Source organism: Caretta caretta, chromosome 9, assembly GCF_965140235.1.
Source record: "Caretta caretta isolate rCarCar2 chromosome 9, rCarCar1.hap1, whole genome shotgun sequence".
Taxonomy (NCBI): domain Eukaryota; kingdom Metazoa; phylum Chordata; order Testudines; family Cheloniidae; genus Caretta; species Caretta caretta.
The window spans coordinates 58,022,798-58,041,196 of NC_134214.1; the positions used below are offsets into that span (position 1 = coordinate 58,022,798).

The 18,399-nt window shown below is 47.6% G+C and overlaps 1 protein-coding gene across 7 annotated transcripts in view; it reads left to right on the plus strand.

Annotated features, from left to right (window-relative positions):
• TMLHE (trimethyllysine hydroxylase, epsilon) overlaps positions 1-11,822 on the plus strand; it is a 47,741-nt gene extending 35,919 nt beyond the window's left edge. For all 7 annotated transcript variants that reach the window (XM_048863243.2, XM_048863245.2, XM_048863239.2 and 4 more), the window contains 3 exons: positions 2,472-2,708; positions 6,772-6,910; positions 8,302-11,822. In XM_048863243.2, the coding sequence (XP_048719200.1) occupies positions 2,472-2,708; positions 6,772-6,910; positions 8,302-8,433 (508 nt within the window). In that variant the 3' untranslated portion in view covers positions 8,434-11,822. The remainder of the gene's footprint in view (positions 1-2,471; positions 2,709-6,771; positions 6,911-8,301) is intronic.
• The last annotated feature ends 6,577 nt before the right edge of the window (positions 11,823-18,399 follow it).

The following is an 18,399-nucleotide window of genomic DNA, read 5'->3' on the forward strand; positions in this document are numbered from 1 at the left end:
AAACGTCTAGGTGGCAGGGAGTAACTTGCATAGCAGCGAGGGATGTTAAATGAATGATTTATTAGTATGCCCTGTATGTGGGAGAGGAGTACTTGCACAAGGCATAGGTCCTGCTGGCACACCGTCATCCAGGAGCTAGGCTGCTCTAGTATGTTCTATGAACAGCCAGGCATTATTCTGAGCCCTTTTTTGCGAAGTATGCTCTTCAGAGCTGATTTTATTAAGGAACTATCCGATGAAAACTCCACTGAAACAAATAGAAAAAAGTCCTCAAGAGTGAATGCCTTTATTTCTTAGAGTAGTAAAGGTTTCTGATTAAACCAGTAGCTGGAGAAACTGCTAATCTTTAGCTATTGTTGTTCCTTTCTGCTTTGAAAAAAACCTGTCTCCCTAGTGTGTCACTGTCTGCAGTGGCCTGCAGCATTATCTCTGGTTTTGATATCCTAAAATGAACAGGTAGGATTACCTCTAGGTGTTACAGGATGCTGACCTTTTGAAAGCCACAGTGTCTTCAAGCAACCTTTCTGCAGCCATATTGGTCTGTCAGCAGCTCTCCCCATTGTAAGGAGATCTGCCTTTGAATCTGTAGTGCGAGTTTTGAAGTCTCTTGCAGCTTGTAGGTGTAAGGAGATAGTTAGAGCCCAACAGAGAGAAGCTGCAGGTGCTGGATGAATGAGCTGTATGGATCACTACACACCTTTCTCATGGGGCCTCCTAAAACTTAGGACCAGTCAGTTAGAATTGGACCGGAGACTTCCAGGGAAAGCACAGAATGCTGCAGAAAGTGGTGGTGGTAATTTAATGGGTGAAACTGTCAACTCATAAAACTGGTGCTGGGGAGCTCTGTTTGGCTGGAGGGTGCCATCTGACAGACTACACCTTACCAAGTAGGTCTGAAGAGAAATAAATGAGAAAGATATGTTGGAGGTGGTAGAGGGGTGAAGTTTGGGTTGTTTGGTTTCCCTTGTCTGAGCAATTCCACACCTTACAATATTTTGTGGAGGGCTGGCCCAATGGCTAGGAAATAGCTTGTGACTCAAGTTATGAATTGAATTTCCTTCTGCCATAGACTCCTTATGTGATTTGGGCAAGTCACTCAAGCTCTGTGCCTCAGTTTCCCATCTGTACAATGTGGACAGTAGCACTTCCCTACCTCACAGGGTGTTGAGGATAAATATGTTAGATTGTGAGGTGCTCAGATGCTACGATGATGAGCATCTAAGAGAGAGAGGTTCATGTTTTAAGTAGAACTTTAACTTTGGTTTCCCTATTTTTCCAAAGCTTGCCTTTTTTTAACTCACTTTATTGTAAGGCATTTTAGAGGAATTAGTTTTATGCCTGTTCAACTTTTAAAATCCAGGGTGAATCTTCTTTTGGGTTGGGAATAGTTTATAGTACTTCAATGCAATTAGATCATTGTAAAAACTGCTGTAGAAACTGTAACACAGTATTTTAATTAAGCCATGTCCTAGTGCAGGGGTGGGCAAACTATGACCTGGCTCCTCTCTGGCGCTCCGGCCAGGGCCCTGGCTCGGGGGCAGCGGCTCGGCAGCGCTCCGGCCAGGGCCCTGAGTCGGGGTCGCACCACGTGGCTCCTGGAAGCCGCAGTATGGCCCTGCTCCAGCTCCTACGCACTCCAATGGGAGCCGCAGGGGTGGAGCCTGCGGATTGGGCAGAGCTCAGAGCTGCCTGGCCGTGTCTCCGCATAGGAGCCGGAGAAGGGACATGTCACTGCTTCCGGGAGCCGCTTGAGGTAAGCGCTGCTCTGTGCCTGCACCCCCTGAGCCTCTCCGCATGCCCCAACCCCCTGCCCCAGCCCTGATCCCCTCCCGCCCTCTGAACCCCTCGATCCCAACCCAGAGCACCCTCCTATACCACAAACTCCTCATCCCCAGAGCCCGCAGCCCCTTCCGCACCCTAACCCCAATTTTGTGAGCATTCATGGCCCGCCATACAATTTCTATTACCCAATGTGGCCCTCAGGCCAAAAAGTTTGCCCACCCCTGTCCTAGCATGTCTTCCAATCCCTAGTAAGAGAAGGAGCCATTTCAGACTTCAGTTGGGATGGCGGGGGGTAGGGGAACACTTTACTAAATAAACCTGCAGTCTTTAATTAATAACTTCAGTTATAAGACTGGGCTTTAGAATTTCACAACTACTTATATTTTAGGGTTAAACACTTCTTAGCTTTTTGCACTGGCTGGCTTTGTCCTCATTCAGTGAAATGCATGATAGCTGACGACGTAAAACAGCAGCATCTGCCACTTGCTATTGAGCCATGTCAGGTGTCCCAATTAAATGAAGTATACTATAAAAGAGACTCTGAAGCGGTCATGAGCTGCTTCTTTTCCAGGTTCATTCCCCTTTCTTGGTAGTTATCTTCCTATAACTACCCACATGACTTCACTCTCTACCAAGTGACAGACTGACTGGATTTTCGTTTGTGATGTGTGTTCTCTCCCCCCTTGCAGTATCCAGGTGTTCCACTGCCTCAAACACGAAGGGACAGGTGGCAGGACGCTGCTGGTGGATGGCTTTTACGCAGCAGAGCAGGTTCTCCGGCGAGCTCCTGAAGAATTTCAGCTCCTCACCACGGTGCCGCTGAAACATGAGTACATTGAGAATGTTGTGGGCTCTCACAACCACATGATTGGGATTGGGCCGGTTTTGAATATCTACCCCTGGAACAATGAGCTCTATTTGATCAGGTGAGAAGTAATAGATCACACCATTGTTTGGGGGGTGGAGAGGGGGGAGCAGCCATTAAAGACATATGTGGCTTTTCCAGCATGCTGGTCCTTTTGCACAGTGTAGACTGATAGAACCACTCTCCTTTTACATCCTGCATTTTCTCCTGCTCTCCCAGCCAGTACCAGTGCTGAACCATGTACCAGTGCTGGGGCTGCTGGCTCTTCTAACTGGTACTTTAGGCTCTCTACCCTATCTTTTAAAGATAAGCCTCTGTTCTGAGCTCTGGCAATGCCACTTCTTGACCATCTCCCATTCAGCTGCGAGCTGTCTGCCCTGCAACGGAACAGTTGCAGGACTGGGTTTGAAACAGCCTCCGCTCTAATATGGGTTACAGCACACTTGGCTGAAAGGGAGGGGACGGGCCCTGTCTACAGGCAAGGTTTTCGTCTGAAAAATGAGGACAGTTGCCCAGAAAGGGTGGGAGCCACTATTCTAATCTGAATATTTGATGTAATTCTCACCAACTTCCACGCACTTATTTTTCAGTCATTACCCATGCCATTCATTATAAAGTCTAAACCCGTGGCAATTCCGTGCCTGCCAAATTCCCAGACTGACAATGGGGAGGTGTCCAGGGAATTTTCAGGGCATCATCTCCTGGGCAAGCAGCCAGAAGCCCAAACACTCTATACGTTTCAACAGAGAACTCCGGCTCTTAAATCTCAGACTGCGAGTCGCTGCCAACCCCAATGCACTCACCCACTGCCCTGCCCAGTCACCTTTCTGCAGGGGGGCTGCAGGTGGCACAGGTCTTCCTCTTCAGCTGGATCTTGCACTATTTAGGTCAATGAGAGTCATGCCATTGACTTCAATGCCAGCAGGATCAGGCCCCTTATACGTAGGTCTTTCTGTATGTCCACCTAGTCTACAGGGATGTGGGGGTAAAACTTAGCCCAAGTTTTATTGAATCTTTGATTCTGGTTAGAATGCAAGCTGTCCAGCTTGTGCTCTTTATTTTGGATGATGATCAGCTGTGTTTGCCATCTCTGTACCTCATAACAGCACCTAAGATGAACTATAAACATTCAGCCCTGTACCTTTGTTTCATTAAACGTACATAGTATTGAAGCAGGCTTCCACTGATTTTCCTATTGAGGATGCTGATTGGTCAGTTTGTTCAAGCACTGGTATTCCCAAAACAGTGTTGAGCTAGTCCAGGGATGGGCAAACTTTTTGGCCTGAGGGCCACATTTGGGTGGGGAAATTGCATGCAGGGCCATGAATGTAGGGCTGGGGCAGGGGGTTGGGGTGCGTGAGGGAGTGCGGGGTATGGGAGGGGGCGCGGTGTGCAGGACGGGGCTCAGGACAGGGGGTTGGGGTGCAGGAGGGGGCTTGGCAGGGGTTTGGGGTGCAGGAGAGGGATCAGGACAGAATCATAGAATATAAGGGTTGGAAGGGACCCCAGAAGGTCATCTAGTCCAACCCCCTGCTCGAAGCAGGACCAATTCCCAGTTAAATCATCCCAGCCAGGGCTTTGTCAAGCCTGACCTTAAAAACCTCTAAGGAAGGAGATTCTACCACCTCCCTAGGTAACGCATTCCAGTGTTTCACCACCCTCTTAGTGAAAAAGTTTTTCCTAATATCCAATCTAAACCTCCCCCACTGCAGCTTGAGACCATTACTCCTCGTTCTGTCATCTGATACCATTGAGAACAGTCTAGAGCCATCCTCTTTGGAACCCCCTTTCAGGTAGTTGAAAGCAGCTATCAAATCCCCCCTCATTCTTCTCTTCTGCAGGCTAAACAATCCCAGCTCCCTCAGCCTCTCCTCATAACTCATGTGTTCCAGACCCCTAATCATTTTTGTTGCCCTTCGCTGGACTCTCTCCAATTTATCCACATCCTTCTTGAAGTGTGGGGCCCAAAACTGGACACAGTACTCCAGATGAGGCCTCACCAATGTCGAATAGAGGGGAACGATCACGTCCCTCGATCTGCTCGCTATGCCCCTACTTATACATCCCAAAATGCCATTGGCCTTCTTGGCAACAAGGGCACACTGCTGACTCATATCCAGCTTCTCGTCCACTGTCACCCCTAGGTCCTTTTCCGCAGAACTGCTGCCTAGCCATTCGGTCCCTAGTCTGTAGCTGTGCATTGGGTTCTTCCGTCCTAAGTGCAGGACCCTGCACTTATCCTTATTGAACCTCATCAGATTTCTTTTGGCCCAATCCTCCAATTTGTCTAGGTCCCTCTGTATCCTATCCCTCCCCTCCAGCGTATCTACCACTCCTCCCAGTTTAGTATCATCCGCAAATTTGCTGAGAGTGCAATCCACACCATCCTCCAGATCATTTATGAAGATATTGAACAAAACCGGCCCCAGGACCGACCCTTGGGGCACTCCACTTGATACCGGCTGCCAACTAGACATGGAGCCATTGATAACTACCCGTTGAGCCCGACAATCTAGCCAGCTTTCTACCCACCTTGTAGTGCATTCATCCAGCCCATACTTCCTTAACTTGCTGACAAGAATACTGTGGGAGACCGTGTCAAAAGCTTTGCTAAAGTCAAGAAACAATACATCCATTGCTTTCCCTTCATCCACAGAACCAGTAATCTCATCATAGAAGGCGATTAGATTAGTCAGGCATGACCTTCCCTTGGTGAATCCATGCTGGCTGTTCCTGATCACTTTCCTCTCATGCAAGTGTTTCAGGATTGATTCTTTGAGGACCTGCTCCATGATTTTTCCAGGGACTGAAGGGGGTTGGGGTGCAGGCAGGGTGCATCAGGGTGCTCAGGACAGGGGTTCGGGGTGCAGGAGGGGGATCAAGGCAGGGGGCTGGGGTGCAGGAGGGATGTGTGGTGCGGCACGGGACTCAGGGTGGGGGGTGGGCTCCAGCCTGGCGCCACTTACCTGGAGCGGCTCTGGGGTGGCAGAGCGCCGCTAAGGCAGGCTCCCTGCCTGCCCTAGCCCCACACCATTCCCGGAAGCGGACATCACTACGTCCCTGTGGGCCCTTGGGAAGTGGGGGGCAGAGGGTTCTGTGTGCTACCCTTGCCTGCAGGTACCTCCCCCTGAGCTCCTATTGGCCAGGAACGGGGAACCGCAGCCAATAGGAGCTTCAAGTGTGGAATCCACAAACGAGGGCAGCGCACGGAACCCTCTGCCCCCTCTCCGCCCCCACCCCACCCCCGCCAGGGTCTGCATGGATGTGGTGCTGGCCGCTTCCGGGAGTGGTACGGGGCCCGCAGCGCCATGGGCATGGCAATCCCGTGGGCCAGATCCAAAGCCCTGAGGGATTGGCTCCAGCCCGCGGGCCGTAGTTTGCCCACCCCTGAACTAGTCACTGATTGGAGAGTAAGATTGTGCAATCTACTATCTCCTTTTATTATGACAGGAGGAGTTTAAGGTTCTCCATGATACATCGGGGTTGATCTTCTGCTTAGAGTTTATACCCATCTATCCCTTGACATACAGGTCACTAACCATGCATCATTTTTGATTTTGTTCCTACTTGCCAGCCATAAAGAAATAATCACTCTGGTGTGCGGGCCTTTTGCCTGCACTCTGCATTGCATGAATTTCACCCTCTCAGCATTCTAAGCTGGCAAATGAGTGATTCAGAGTCACTTAAATGATGCTGCCTCTGTCTTGAAGCACTGCGATGCTCTGACTTCACCCTGCCCAGTGTAAATTGTCAATTGTAGTTAAAAAGAGTTTTTATAAGAAAGGGACACAATCAGGTCATTTGAGGCCAGCAGGTTTAAAAATAATCCAAAACAAAATATTAACAGAAATGTGGTGTGTTGTGTTTTTTGTTTTGTTTTTGGAAAATAATTCAGTGAGGATAATTTTGTTTGGATTTAATTGTTCCTTCTTAAATCCCCCCTCTTCGCCCACCCCACCCCTGACACATTTACTACATAAATACAGAGTAACCCCAATGCGTTTTTGTGGCCTTCCTAAAGACGTCCTTTGTGCATTAGACTATAGAGGTTTCCTGTGGAATATCTGGCTCTGATCTGCTCATAGATCCATGGTGACCGTCTCTTCTGTTTTGTTCTGACCCAGGTACAATAACTACGACCGAGCTGTCATCAACACGGTGCCTTATGATGTTGTGCATCGCTGGTACGCCGCGCATCGCACACTCACCACAGAGCTACGGAGACCAGAAAACGAACTCTGGGTCAAACTGAAGCCAGGCAAGGTAGTCACAGGATGTGGGAGCATGTGAACTCACTTCACTGAGGGTGGCAGCACATATTTAGATATAACAGGGACCTGGCAATTAAGACAGCTGATCTTTCCCCCGACTTGGTGTAATACTTTGGATAAGTTCCATGTGCCTGTTTCCCTCTCACGACCCTGTGGCAGGATGAATTGTATCGGCAGCACCCAAGTCTCCATTGCATACATTCTTACCACCAGAAAAGTGGGGCAGAGGGAGGATATGGCCACAAGTCAAAGCAAAAATAGTGGGAATTCACCCAAAAACAGTGTGGGAGGAGGGCTGCCACAGATGGGGAAATAGATCTCCTGATCTGTGAAGTAGGGCCAATAAAAATACCAGTGTGAGGTAGGTTGTGAAGGTTAATGTGTGAAGTGCTTTGAGGTCTTGTAGAAGTGGGAGATCTTATTAATGGAAATATATGAAACATGTAGAGGGCATCTGAGGAAATGGATGAGACCAGCATTCCTATCAAGCTCTGTCCTCAGGCTGCTTTCAGAGTCTTGCACTGCAAAACAGTCTATAAAATCAATATTCTCCAACCCCAGACATGACTGAAGTGTGTGGTGCACAAACCATGGAAGCAGAAAAAAGAAGGGTCCACCCCAGGGTTTACAATGCCCAGGATGTGCTGTGCTTTAACCCCTTGTCTAGCATTACAATTACAACGCACAGAACCAGACTATATTATAAGTGTGCAGATCCTAGGCATGTTTTGGCCTAGCGACACATCCGTCCAAGCCTACCGAAAAGGTTTACTTATACACAAGATAGATTCAGCCAGTGGAGATTAGTGTCAGAAAGCTGCTACAACCTCCCTCTGCTCCTGCATGACAGAGGGGAGGATATGCAGCTCGAAAAGTGGAGTATGGCAACCCCTGAGGTTAGAGTTTGTGCCCCTTCCACCCTCTCCCTGTTACTGCAGGAGAAGGGCAAAGGATGCGAGGTTTATATTGCTGGTGAACTCTGCCAACAGGCCACTACCATAGAAGCACCGAGCAAATGGTATAGACTGTGCCAGTACTGTCTCATTGTTTCTTTGTACTCCACTGTGTGTCTGTGTTATCTGTCGTCTCTCATCTTCGATTGGAAGCTCTTTGGGGCAGGGTGTGCCTTTTTGTTCTGCAGTTGTACAGCACCTAGCGCAGTGGTGCCTTGGTCCATGACTGGGGCTAGGAGTTACTGCACTGTAAATAGTAATTCATTGTTCATTTCAATGCCTATATATTGAGCAGCCTGCCAGGAGCAGCCCAAGGGCCACACTTAATGTTTCAGTGTGTCATTTAGGTGATAATCTGCTCTAGTATGACCTCTGTTCATGTGGACACTTCTTCACTCTGTATTCTCAGTGCTTTTCTCCTCTTATGTAGGCGCTGTTTGTGGATAACTGGCGCATCCTCCATGGGCGGGAATCATTCACAGGATACCGCCAGCTGTGCGGGTGCTACCTGACAAGAGATGACATGCTAAATACTGCACGTTTCCTGGGGCTGCAAGCTTAACATAGACTGTCAGCAGCAGAGAGGCAGCAAAACCTGTCAACCACAGTGCTCCCAAAACTGTGCGTCACCAGAACGAGCACGTTTTAAATACCTCATACACCCTATCCCTGCCAAAAAGTTCTCGGTGCCTGGGGGAATGGGCAGGAGTTAAGGGTCACCAGAGCTTTACCTGATTGTCAGCTATTGGGCAGAGGGGGAGACCTCTCTTGCTCCTCATCCCCATGGCCTTTCAGCACAGTCTGACTCAGCTTGAGAAGGAAGAAGCCAAGAATCTGAGTTGCTGCTGAAAATGCTCACAAACACCAGCTGATGCAAAATTCCAATCAAGTGCCTTCTGGATTTTAAATGAGGTGGTAAAGCCCTCACATTCCCCTAGGTGTTTTGTCAGCAACCTTCCAGGATTCATTGCATGTGGTAGGCCAGAGTAGCTATTTGCTTTGTTTTGACCCTGAGCTAGACCTGATTCCAGCTCGAGAGAGAACAAGAGGGTTTCTTTGGTCCTGCTTGAAGCAATGCAAACACCAAATTACTCCAGCTTGAGGGTGGTGACAAGTTTCTTTTCTCTTTCCTGCTCCTTAAACACCTCCCCTAACCACACCCATGTGCATGCATTTCGGGGCAGATACAATGTCATCTTTCTCCAGTAATTGAAGGCAAACTGTGCTGACTGATGGCCCAAACGCATCAGCCGGTGTAGTATTGAACCTCTCCAGGGAGATCTGTGGGGAAGGAGGAAAAGTGAGAAGGATCTGGGAGGGAGCAAGGTGCAGTTCATCAGGCAGCAGTGCAAGGCAAGGACACTATTTCCGACACCCCTCGGTTTGAGCAGCAGCAGGCTTGTCTCCACTGTTCCCACAGCCTTATCTGGTCAGAGCTTCCCTGCACATAGGGTGAAGGCACAGCTGCTGCAGTGTTTCTTGCAGACTTGCTGCTTAGGCCTTTCTGTTCTCTCTGCCTAAGGGCTACAGGCTTAGTGCAGGGAAGCTGGCAACCTGCTGCTGAGAGAGGCTTAGGGTCTTGCATCATATTTTCCTCCAAAGGTCGCTAACGAGATGCCTTTCAGGCCCAGAAAGACATGGATTGCATAGGAGTGTCTGGCATTTTAAGGGACACTGTCAAGATAGAAATCCTCTTTAAAAGCAGACCCTTTCCTGTTACCAATGACAGCTGACCATGACCAATCTCATTTATTTTTTCACTCTTCAGGCTGTTTGCTTTTTTCACCTCACTAAGCCTGGAAAATGAAACGAGGCTGGTCAGTCTCGCCTCTGATTCTCCTGAACTAGCCAGCTGCTGTTCTGCTGCAAACAGAGCATGGGGATGTTTACCTATAAAGCCAATGATCTTCATTTAGTTCACATACAGATTAATGACAGGTTTCAGAGTAACAGCCGTGTTAGTCTGTATTCGCAAAAAGAAAAGGAGTACTTGTGGCACCTTAGAGACTAACCAATTTATTTGAGCATAAACTTTCGTGAGCTACAGCTCACTTCATTGGATGCTCAAATAAATTGGTTAGTCTCTAAGGTGCCACAAGTACTCCTTTTCTTTATACAGATTAATGTCTCCTAGTCCTAGGGTTCATAAAATTTCCCTGAAACCTACCTGGGTGAAACGATTAGACAATGTCCGTTTAAGGGACTCGCTCCGCTAGACAGCAAGGCTTTGCTTCAGTCACTGGGGTTTGTCAGGGAGTAACTGCAGCACCCAGTGTAATCCACCAACTGGGGATATGTGCAAAAGTGATCCATTAGCTGTGAATTCATGTCTGCAAGTTTTGGGTGGAGAGGGTCTTTTTTCCAGTTGTGTGTTTTCAAAGACCCATGGACTGGAGGCTGCTCTGGTGCTGACCGTTTCTGCTATAGGAGGCAGCTCTCAATTTTTGTCACAGAAGGAAGGAAAAAAGCCTCATCAAGCCCTCTGCACAGAATTCTTCTCTTGTAAATTGGTGGGAGGGATAGCTCAGTGGTTTGAGCATTGGCCTGCTAAACCCAGGGTTGTGAGTTCAGTCCTTGAGGGGGCCATTTAGGGATCTGGGGCAAAATTGGGGATTGGTCCTGCTTTGAGCAGGGGGTTGGACTAGATGACCTCCTGAGGTCCCTTCCAACCCTGATATTCTATCAATTAACAAGAACTCTGGTACTTGGTACACACGGGGACTACTGCAAAGCATACATTTTGAAAGCCTTTTACACATAAAAAATGGATAAAAGCGAAAACGTTAAAAATCAGGGTCTTGGCACTTCACTCACTCAATGAGTGATACCACCTGGGCAGTGCCACTTTCTGGCCTTTGGTGCTTTTACTATAATGTCGTCTTGGGTTCCAAACACTGCACTGGGGCGGCGGGTGATTTCAAGAACAGCCTAGATATAGAAACAGGTGGAAAAACCTGTTTGTATTGGGTGTTTTAAAACTGTAGGGAGTGGGGAGGGAGTTTGCCATCAAAATGTTGGGCCTGAAGTGCAGCTGAGAGCTTTGCATTTGAGAGGGAGTGGAATTCACGAATTCCTTCCCAGCCTGGGGGATGTTCTGTCAGGATTTTGTTGGAATGGCAGTGATGTTTGCACATGGCAAAGTGCTACCAGATTTCCTGAGTCCAAATCTCTGTATTTCAAAGAGCAGCACTGTGGGTAACCCAACCAGTAACACTCTATCTTCTCTCCAGTGGGGCCAGCTGCTCCAAGCAGCACTTGTTACTAGGTAAGGCTCTGCTACCTCCGGAAGCTCAAACACCCAGGACTCAGACTAGAGCAAGGGAAAAATTGCCTCAAGGTTATTGACAAGAGACTGGAGTGAAACCTGTGCCTTTCTGATAGGGAACCGGGGTATGGTAGGTGCTCCTCTGGACCCAGCAGACTGAATAGATGGGGGATACCAGTCTACCTAGAAGCGACTCTGGTGGAAACTGAACCCTGCTCCCTAACTCGCCAGAAGTGACTATACGATCCCCATTATAATGACGTGGTGCTGGTTTGTTTTCCCCTTGAAGCACATGGTGGGGAAAGCTACCAGGAATTTGTAAGCTTCTGAAACATATTTTTCCTGCATGTCCTTTTCAGCTTCTCTTAACCTCCCTCCCCAGCAACAAAGGTGGAGGGGCGAGAACCTTGGCTTAACCTTCCTCACCACCCTTCCCCAGATCTTAGGGATTTGAAATTTCTTCTGAGCAACTTGCTGGAGTCAAGTATTTGGGGTCACACACTAGTGCTCTGTCACTTACTTAGTACTAGTGTACTTAGTCACACACTAGTGCTCTGTCAAATCTATGCATTTGTCTTAACATCATGTCTGGAACAGTCTGTTCACAATGATGCTCTTCGATGTACTCAAGCTTTTCAGACTAATTTTTGCTAATAAAATAGGAGTTGCTTCTTTTTTTCACCACAGTTAGTTGGAGGCTCAGGTCTGTGAGTATGGGACTTATCTCTCACCTGTGTTACATTGATCCTGCCATTACATGTGCTCCGTTACATCTAGCCAGTCCTCAGTCCAATCTTCTTCAGGGTTTTTCTCCTCCCAAGGTTGTTAAATCTCCAAGAGTGACTTGGATCTTGGAAAAGTTTTTTGAGAGGGTAATTTTCCTCTCTGCCTGAGACACACAGTAAAGATGCCAAGTTGTGATATCTTTTCATGAAGTAGTACCTACTCTACAAGTGTCAGGGTTCCCCCCACGCACTGTGAACTCTGGGTACAGATGTGGGGACCTTCATGAAAGATCTCCTAAGCTTATATTTTACCAGCTTAGGTTAAAACTTCCCCAAGGCACAAATTCCTTTCCTTGTCCTTGGACGATATTGCTGCCACCACCAAGTGATTTACACAAAAATTCAGGAAAGGGTCACTTGGAGTCCCTATTTCCCCAAACCCATTCACCCCCTTTCCTGGGGAGGCTTAAGAATAATATACCAACCAATCTGGTTAACAATGTGAGCGCAGACCAAACCTTTTGTTTATAGGACACTGAAAATCAATCAGGTTCTTAAAAGAAGAATTTTATTTATAAAGAAAAAGTAAAAAAAAAAATCACACCTGCAAAATCAGGATGGAAGGTAACTTTACAGGGTAACAAAAAGATTTAAAACACAGAGAATTCCCCTCTTTCTCAGCTTCACAGTTACAAAAACAAGAATAAAACTACCTCTTAGCATAGGGAAAATTCACAAGCTAAAACAAAAAATAACCTAATGCATTTCTTTGCCTTACTTACAATTTTTGTAACTTAGATGGGTCATTTCAGGTAGGTTTTCAGGAGATGTTGTACCTGCCTGGCCTCTCTCTCCGTGTGGAGAGGGATCAAACAAAGAGAGCCACAAACAAATCCTCCCCCTCCAAGATTTGAAAGTATCTTCCTTCCTCACTGGTCCTTTTGGTCAAGTACCAACCAGGTTATTTGAGCTTCTTAACCCCTTATAGGTAAAGATTCAGTACAGCTACCCAGGAGGGATTTTATGCTACCCTTATCAGTATGACAACAAGTAGTCCCATTGAAGCGAGTGTAAGGTGTGACACATGCAAAGCTTTGGAAAAAATATAATAGTCTTTGATTATTCCTTGAGATGTGATGTACTATGGATGCCTGGAATATTCAGATTGTTGTATCAAATTCATAAAGGTTATTAGGTATGGTTATGGGCTGGCTAGGGATTGTATTCCTGGCTCAATGGGGGATGCTCCCTGCAGGAACTGAAGTTGCTGGTGGGTTATAATGCAAATCCCAGTACTGAAACAATGCAGATACATCTTTTTAAATGCACACCCAGGGGAAACAGCACCCAGATTGATGCAATTTGGTTCCAGACAAAGGACTTGAAATGGTTCAACAATATCAGCCCTGAGGAGAGTCACTCACACTTCAGTCCAAGACCTGACATGAGACTGACCAAGAGAGAGGGGGCCTGAAGTACTTTAGTCCTTTCAGTGTCTCTATTTGGAGGATGGGTGACTACCTGGTAAGTTAGTCCTACACAGAAGCTATTGGGTATTACACTCTGCTCCTGCAAGAGGATTAGATGTGGAGCTGGCCAAACGCCTACGTGTCTCTGGCTTCAGATTCTGGCAATAACCGGACCTGGTCTGCCGAGGAGCTTGTGATCCAGGGACTTTTGTGCCAGCTGGCTGGCCTGGTGGCACAGGAGGACATAAAGGTGATAGGGATCCGTGGGGTTTATTACCTACATACTAGTCTGCCACAGAATGCTGTGCGAGGTCTCTGAGTGCCTGTGTCACACTGGCCATTGTAAGTACTGCAAGATGTATGTATGGGAAATCTGTGAGGAATTACATATATATGCTGACGATGGTCCCTAGGTTTGGCAGCTAAGGCAGGTTACCAAAAGATGACCCACATATTCCTACCCAGCAGGGGGCAAAAGATGCTTCTCACTTGGGCTGGTTACCTGCATGAGTATTGGATGGTTCATAATGGATGCCCACTTGTAGTCTGAACAAAATGCTAATCAGTGGATTGGTGGGGGAGGGGTCAGAAAGAAACCAAACCAGCAGAGGCATCCTATTTGCAAGTAAAGACAAAGACCTTTCGGAACTCTCTGGGTACAGCAGATGGATGCCAAGGGGAGAAGGGAAACTGCCAGTGGATTTGCTTCAAGAAAAGAAATCTCAGCCAGGCTTGGCTGAAACCACTGGGAAGAACTTTGGGTGAGATGGGCTTCTTTAGACTAGTTACGTTTAGGCCCTAGAAAGCATGTCATGATTTTATTTTATATGTGACCATTTGTCTCTACTAAATCACAGCTGCAAAATCAGGATGGAAGGTGCTTACTGCTTCTCCAACCTCTCTCCTTTGTTAAATAAACTTAGGTTTGCTGTAAACTGTTAGGGGCTTATTCCTTCACCCGCTTACTTCCCTGGTCCTTCTCGCATGAACAGAGAGCAACAATACCCGAAGTCCAAAGGTGCAAACAATTTGATGTTTATTGGGGTGAACTTCCAGCAAGCATGATTCCAGTTTCCTTCCTTAGTATCCCCCTTCCCAGCTGACACCACAGAGCATTATCTGTGTCTCTGTTCCCATGTTCCCCCTTAGCAAAACATGATTCCAATTTCCCCACCTTTACTTCCTGATTGACTGCAGCATATATAGGAGAACTTGAGTTCTGCTAGCTATACCTTAACCAATCATTTTACTGAAACTTAACTAACCAATCCTAACATATTGTAACATGTTTATTTAACCAATTATATCCCACCACCTTAATTAGTTTACACCCAGCAAACTTAATTAAACAATCACAGAACCAGATGGAGATTATACAGACAAACAATAGGGAAATGGGGACTACAGAGATAGAACAACACAGAAATGAGGATTTCACATTCCAGCTATTGATAAGTGAGTTCTTGCCAGACAGGATGCTATCAAACTAAATTTCCTTTTACATCTTCTAGGCACTTCCCTTTCTCTGGAGGCGATAGGCATTATAAGGACAGGATTGTATTCCTAACAGCCCAATAGCACCTTCTTTCAATGTGACTAGTTTGGAATGTGAGGATGTGACTGGTCGCTTCCCAGCTTATGGCTGCCTCTGCTGCTTAGCCAAAGGCCTTAGCCTAAGAACAGGGCCTCAGACAGGCAGATAGTGGTTTTGATTCTTGATTCTTTTATACCTCTATAACTAGCTAAGTGATAAGAATACACCTAAATTCTTAGTATAGGCTTTGCAGACAGGCCTGAATATCTATATCCTAACAAATATATGTAAGTGCTGTGTGTTAAGCCGAAGCTGTGCTGCAGGGTGTAGTTAGTAAGCTGTGGTGTACGGTTCTTTGGGGAACAGCGGGTCTGCTAATTGTGAGAGTGTCCACAGGAGCAGGGATGCTTGGAGGACTTGGGGTTTGGAGTGTGCCTAGTGCTAACCTATAAAGGGAGAGCCTGTTTTATTATCCCTGGAGTTTTGGCTCTCTGTTCTCCCCTAATACTAGGGGATCTTTAACTTCTGTCAGGTCAGAAGGCTGGAGATGGGCATGAGAGGCCACAAGTCAAGGTCTCCTCTTGACCTGCAGCATTCCCCAGTACCAGACTTAAGGTGACCTGACTCTCACCTGTCCCAAATGATCTCACAAGAGAAAATGTAGTCATCTCTTCAGTTAGAAATTCCTATTGCGGCCATCACTGCACCTGTGCATCCTCCATCGTTAGAACTGTTCCAGAAAGTGACTAACACCCCAATTCTGGGTTGGTCCCCACTGTGTCTCCTCCATTAGCAGTGGGGTTACACCCTGCACATTGGAGGCAGAATTTGGGGGTAAGCCTTAAATTCTAAAGGACTAAATTTAAGCAGGTTAGAAACTAGCACAACTACGCTGCAGTTGGTGGAAATGGGCCCATTTACCCCAAAGCTGAATTTGGCTGAAAGAATTTAACTATAGAGAATTAATGTAATACTTCTCCCTTCTCTATTAAATGAAGCAGCAGACACTTCATTGTGCAATATCAGGTGTACACTAGAACCTTTCCAGTATAGCAGTGTCAGTAAAGGGTGTGATCTTGTTTTTTGGCAACATTTCTGTGCTGATGGAAGTCCTAGTGTAGACCCAGTTGTACAGCATAAAAGTGCTTTTGCCAGTGTAGCTTTTTTCATTCACCAAACCACTTTAAACTATGCTAGCGCCTGCAATTAGTTGATCAAACTTGTCACATTTTCTATTGTCAGTTGCATGCACCGATGCCATTCCCAGCCAACATAGTCCCAGGGTTAGCATTTGGCCAATTGAATAGGAAGCACACAGCCGACAGGGTACTAGTGGAAGTGTTCAGGCTATGACAAGAGCATGGGCTTCTGATCCTGTAATATGTTGCAACAGGGAAGAGCTTTGGTTTAAGTTCTCAAAACCAAGACAATCACAGACTCTAATGTCCCATGCACCTTTTACAATATTGACCTTTAAAGGTGACCTGCAAAGGAAAAGCAAAATCAGCAAAATTGTTGGCTTTTTTATGAGAAGTAAGAAAGGCCCACGTTTCCCTCACCCTGCAAAAGAAGAGGACATTGTTCTACTTTTTTTTTTTTTTTTAAAAACTATGTTAGAAATTCAAGTCTGGTCTGGCCTGTTTTTTCCTAAAAGCCTACACCACACTGCCTAGGCCCATGCTGCCCCACTTCTCCTCTTCAAGTCACAAGAGGGAGCGTGGTCTAGCAGTGAAAGCAGGGGACTAGGAGTTCTGGATTGTATTTCTGGCTCTGCCACAGACATGCTACATGACCTCAAGCATGTCCCTTGGCCTCTGTGTTAGTTTCCCACAGATAGTAGTTACCTACAGCAGAGGGGTGGGTGGAGCTTAGCATATTAATGTAGCACAACAAGGTAAGAATTGCCACACTGGGTTATACCAACAGCCCAGGATACTGAGTCCAGGACCAAGTTCACAGGGACATGGAAGAAATGCAGCACCTCACCTGGATTTTTGTGTTGCTGTGGAATGGACTTCTGCCTTGATTAACAGTAGTTGCTTGAAAATCCTTGTGAACACAGGGGTGGAAGGGCCGGGGTGTACCTATTGCGGGTGTTGGGATGGGTGGGCCTACAACTGAAGATCTGCTCCCTCAACCAAGGGGAGAAACCATTGAACCTAGGCCACCAATGAATTCTGGGGACAACCAAGGGAAAACCAGGATCAGAGGCCAAAAAATCAGGGCTCCAGCCAGGGACACTGAGCAGAGAACCCCTGACAGTGCCCAACGCTCCTCCCAGGTGGCTAAGGAGTCATTGGAACTCTGCTCACAGGTGTGATTTGATGAGGGACCAGAAATAGAACCCCCGCCCCATCCTCCTGCTGGAGCGATGGTTGGTGCCAGGAGGAGGTCAATGAGGAGGTCTTAATACTTTGTGGGGCCACATGTAGGGCGTGCCAGGATCAACGCTGGAAGAGGGGTTGCAGCCTGACACACCCTTGGGAGATGTGTGCCAGGGTCTCCCCCTTGGTGCAGAAGGGATGGGTGTCAGGAGAGTCCATGGATCATGTGAAGTATGAATCTGTGCTCACCAACCAATATCCACGGCGGTCTGTGGAACCAGAACACTGGAGTTCCTGGCCCTGGGCAGGTGGCAGCATGGCCTGCAATTGGGGGTCGGGGCAGGAGACGAGGGCAAGGAAGTGGATGGCATGAAGCTCAAGCATGTGCAGATGTTCTCAGGGCATGGTTCAGAGGTGGCCTAGCTGGTATTGTGTCGGGGGTAGCTGGGAGAGCTTTCCTAGCAGGGGGCCTAGTGACAAGCTCTAAGTGGCCTGGGGTGAGGAGTGGGTGGGGAGCGCCCTCTCTCAGGACCCATTTGGGATAAGCAAGAGCAGTGTGGGTTAAGGCTGCCCTCACCTGTAGGAGCACACAACTGGGGAAAAGCAGAATGGGCAACCCCATGCCCTGGCTGAATGCCATGGGGTCCACCCAGGCCCTCCAACTGTAGTCCAGGAGGTCTCCAAGTCTGGTGACGTGCCAGGGCCATCCTCCAGTGGCCCAAGGAGGCGCCACCACCTGCACACAAAGGTGTGAGGCATGTAGCAGGGGTTCTGTGCAGCACTCCTCCCCTCGGCACCCACTAGGGACCTAATTACCAAGCATAGCTTCCAGGTCCTGAGGAGGTCCTGATAAAAAGACAGGAAGAGACCTTTCAAGTGGAGATAAAGGAGCTGCCAGCCACATCATAGCCCTTGGAGGTGGTGGAGGAAGGTGTGTGCCTGCAGGCTCCATGCCAGACCCAGGACATAATGGAAACAAAGGCAAAGAGGCATTGAACTGGTTGAATTCTGCATGTACTGCCTGCAAACCCCCAAGGACTAGAGGGGAGGATGCTCACTTCAAAGAAGTAGCTGCCCCACACCATATCCTGTTTCCTTTACTATAAACACACGCAGCTGTGGTGCAACGTGCTGATGGAAGTAGGACTGCAGCTTGCCTGCAGCTCAGCCCTTGGGTGCTACCTTCTCTGTGTTGGTGCTTTCACCTTGTA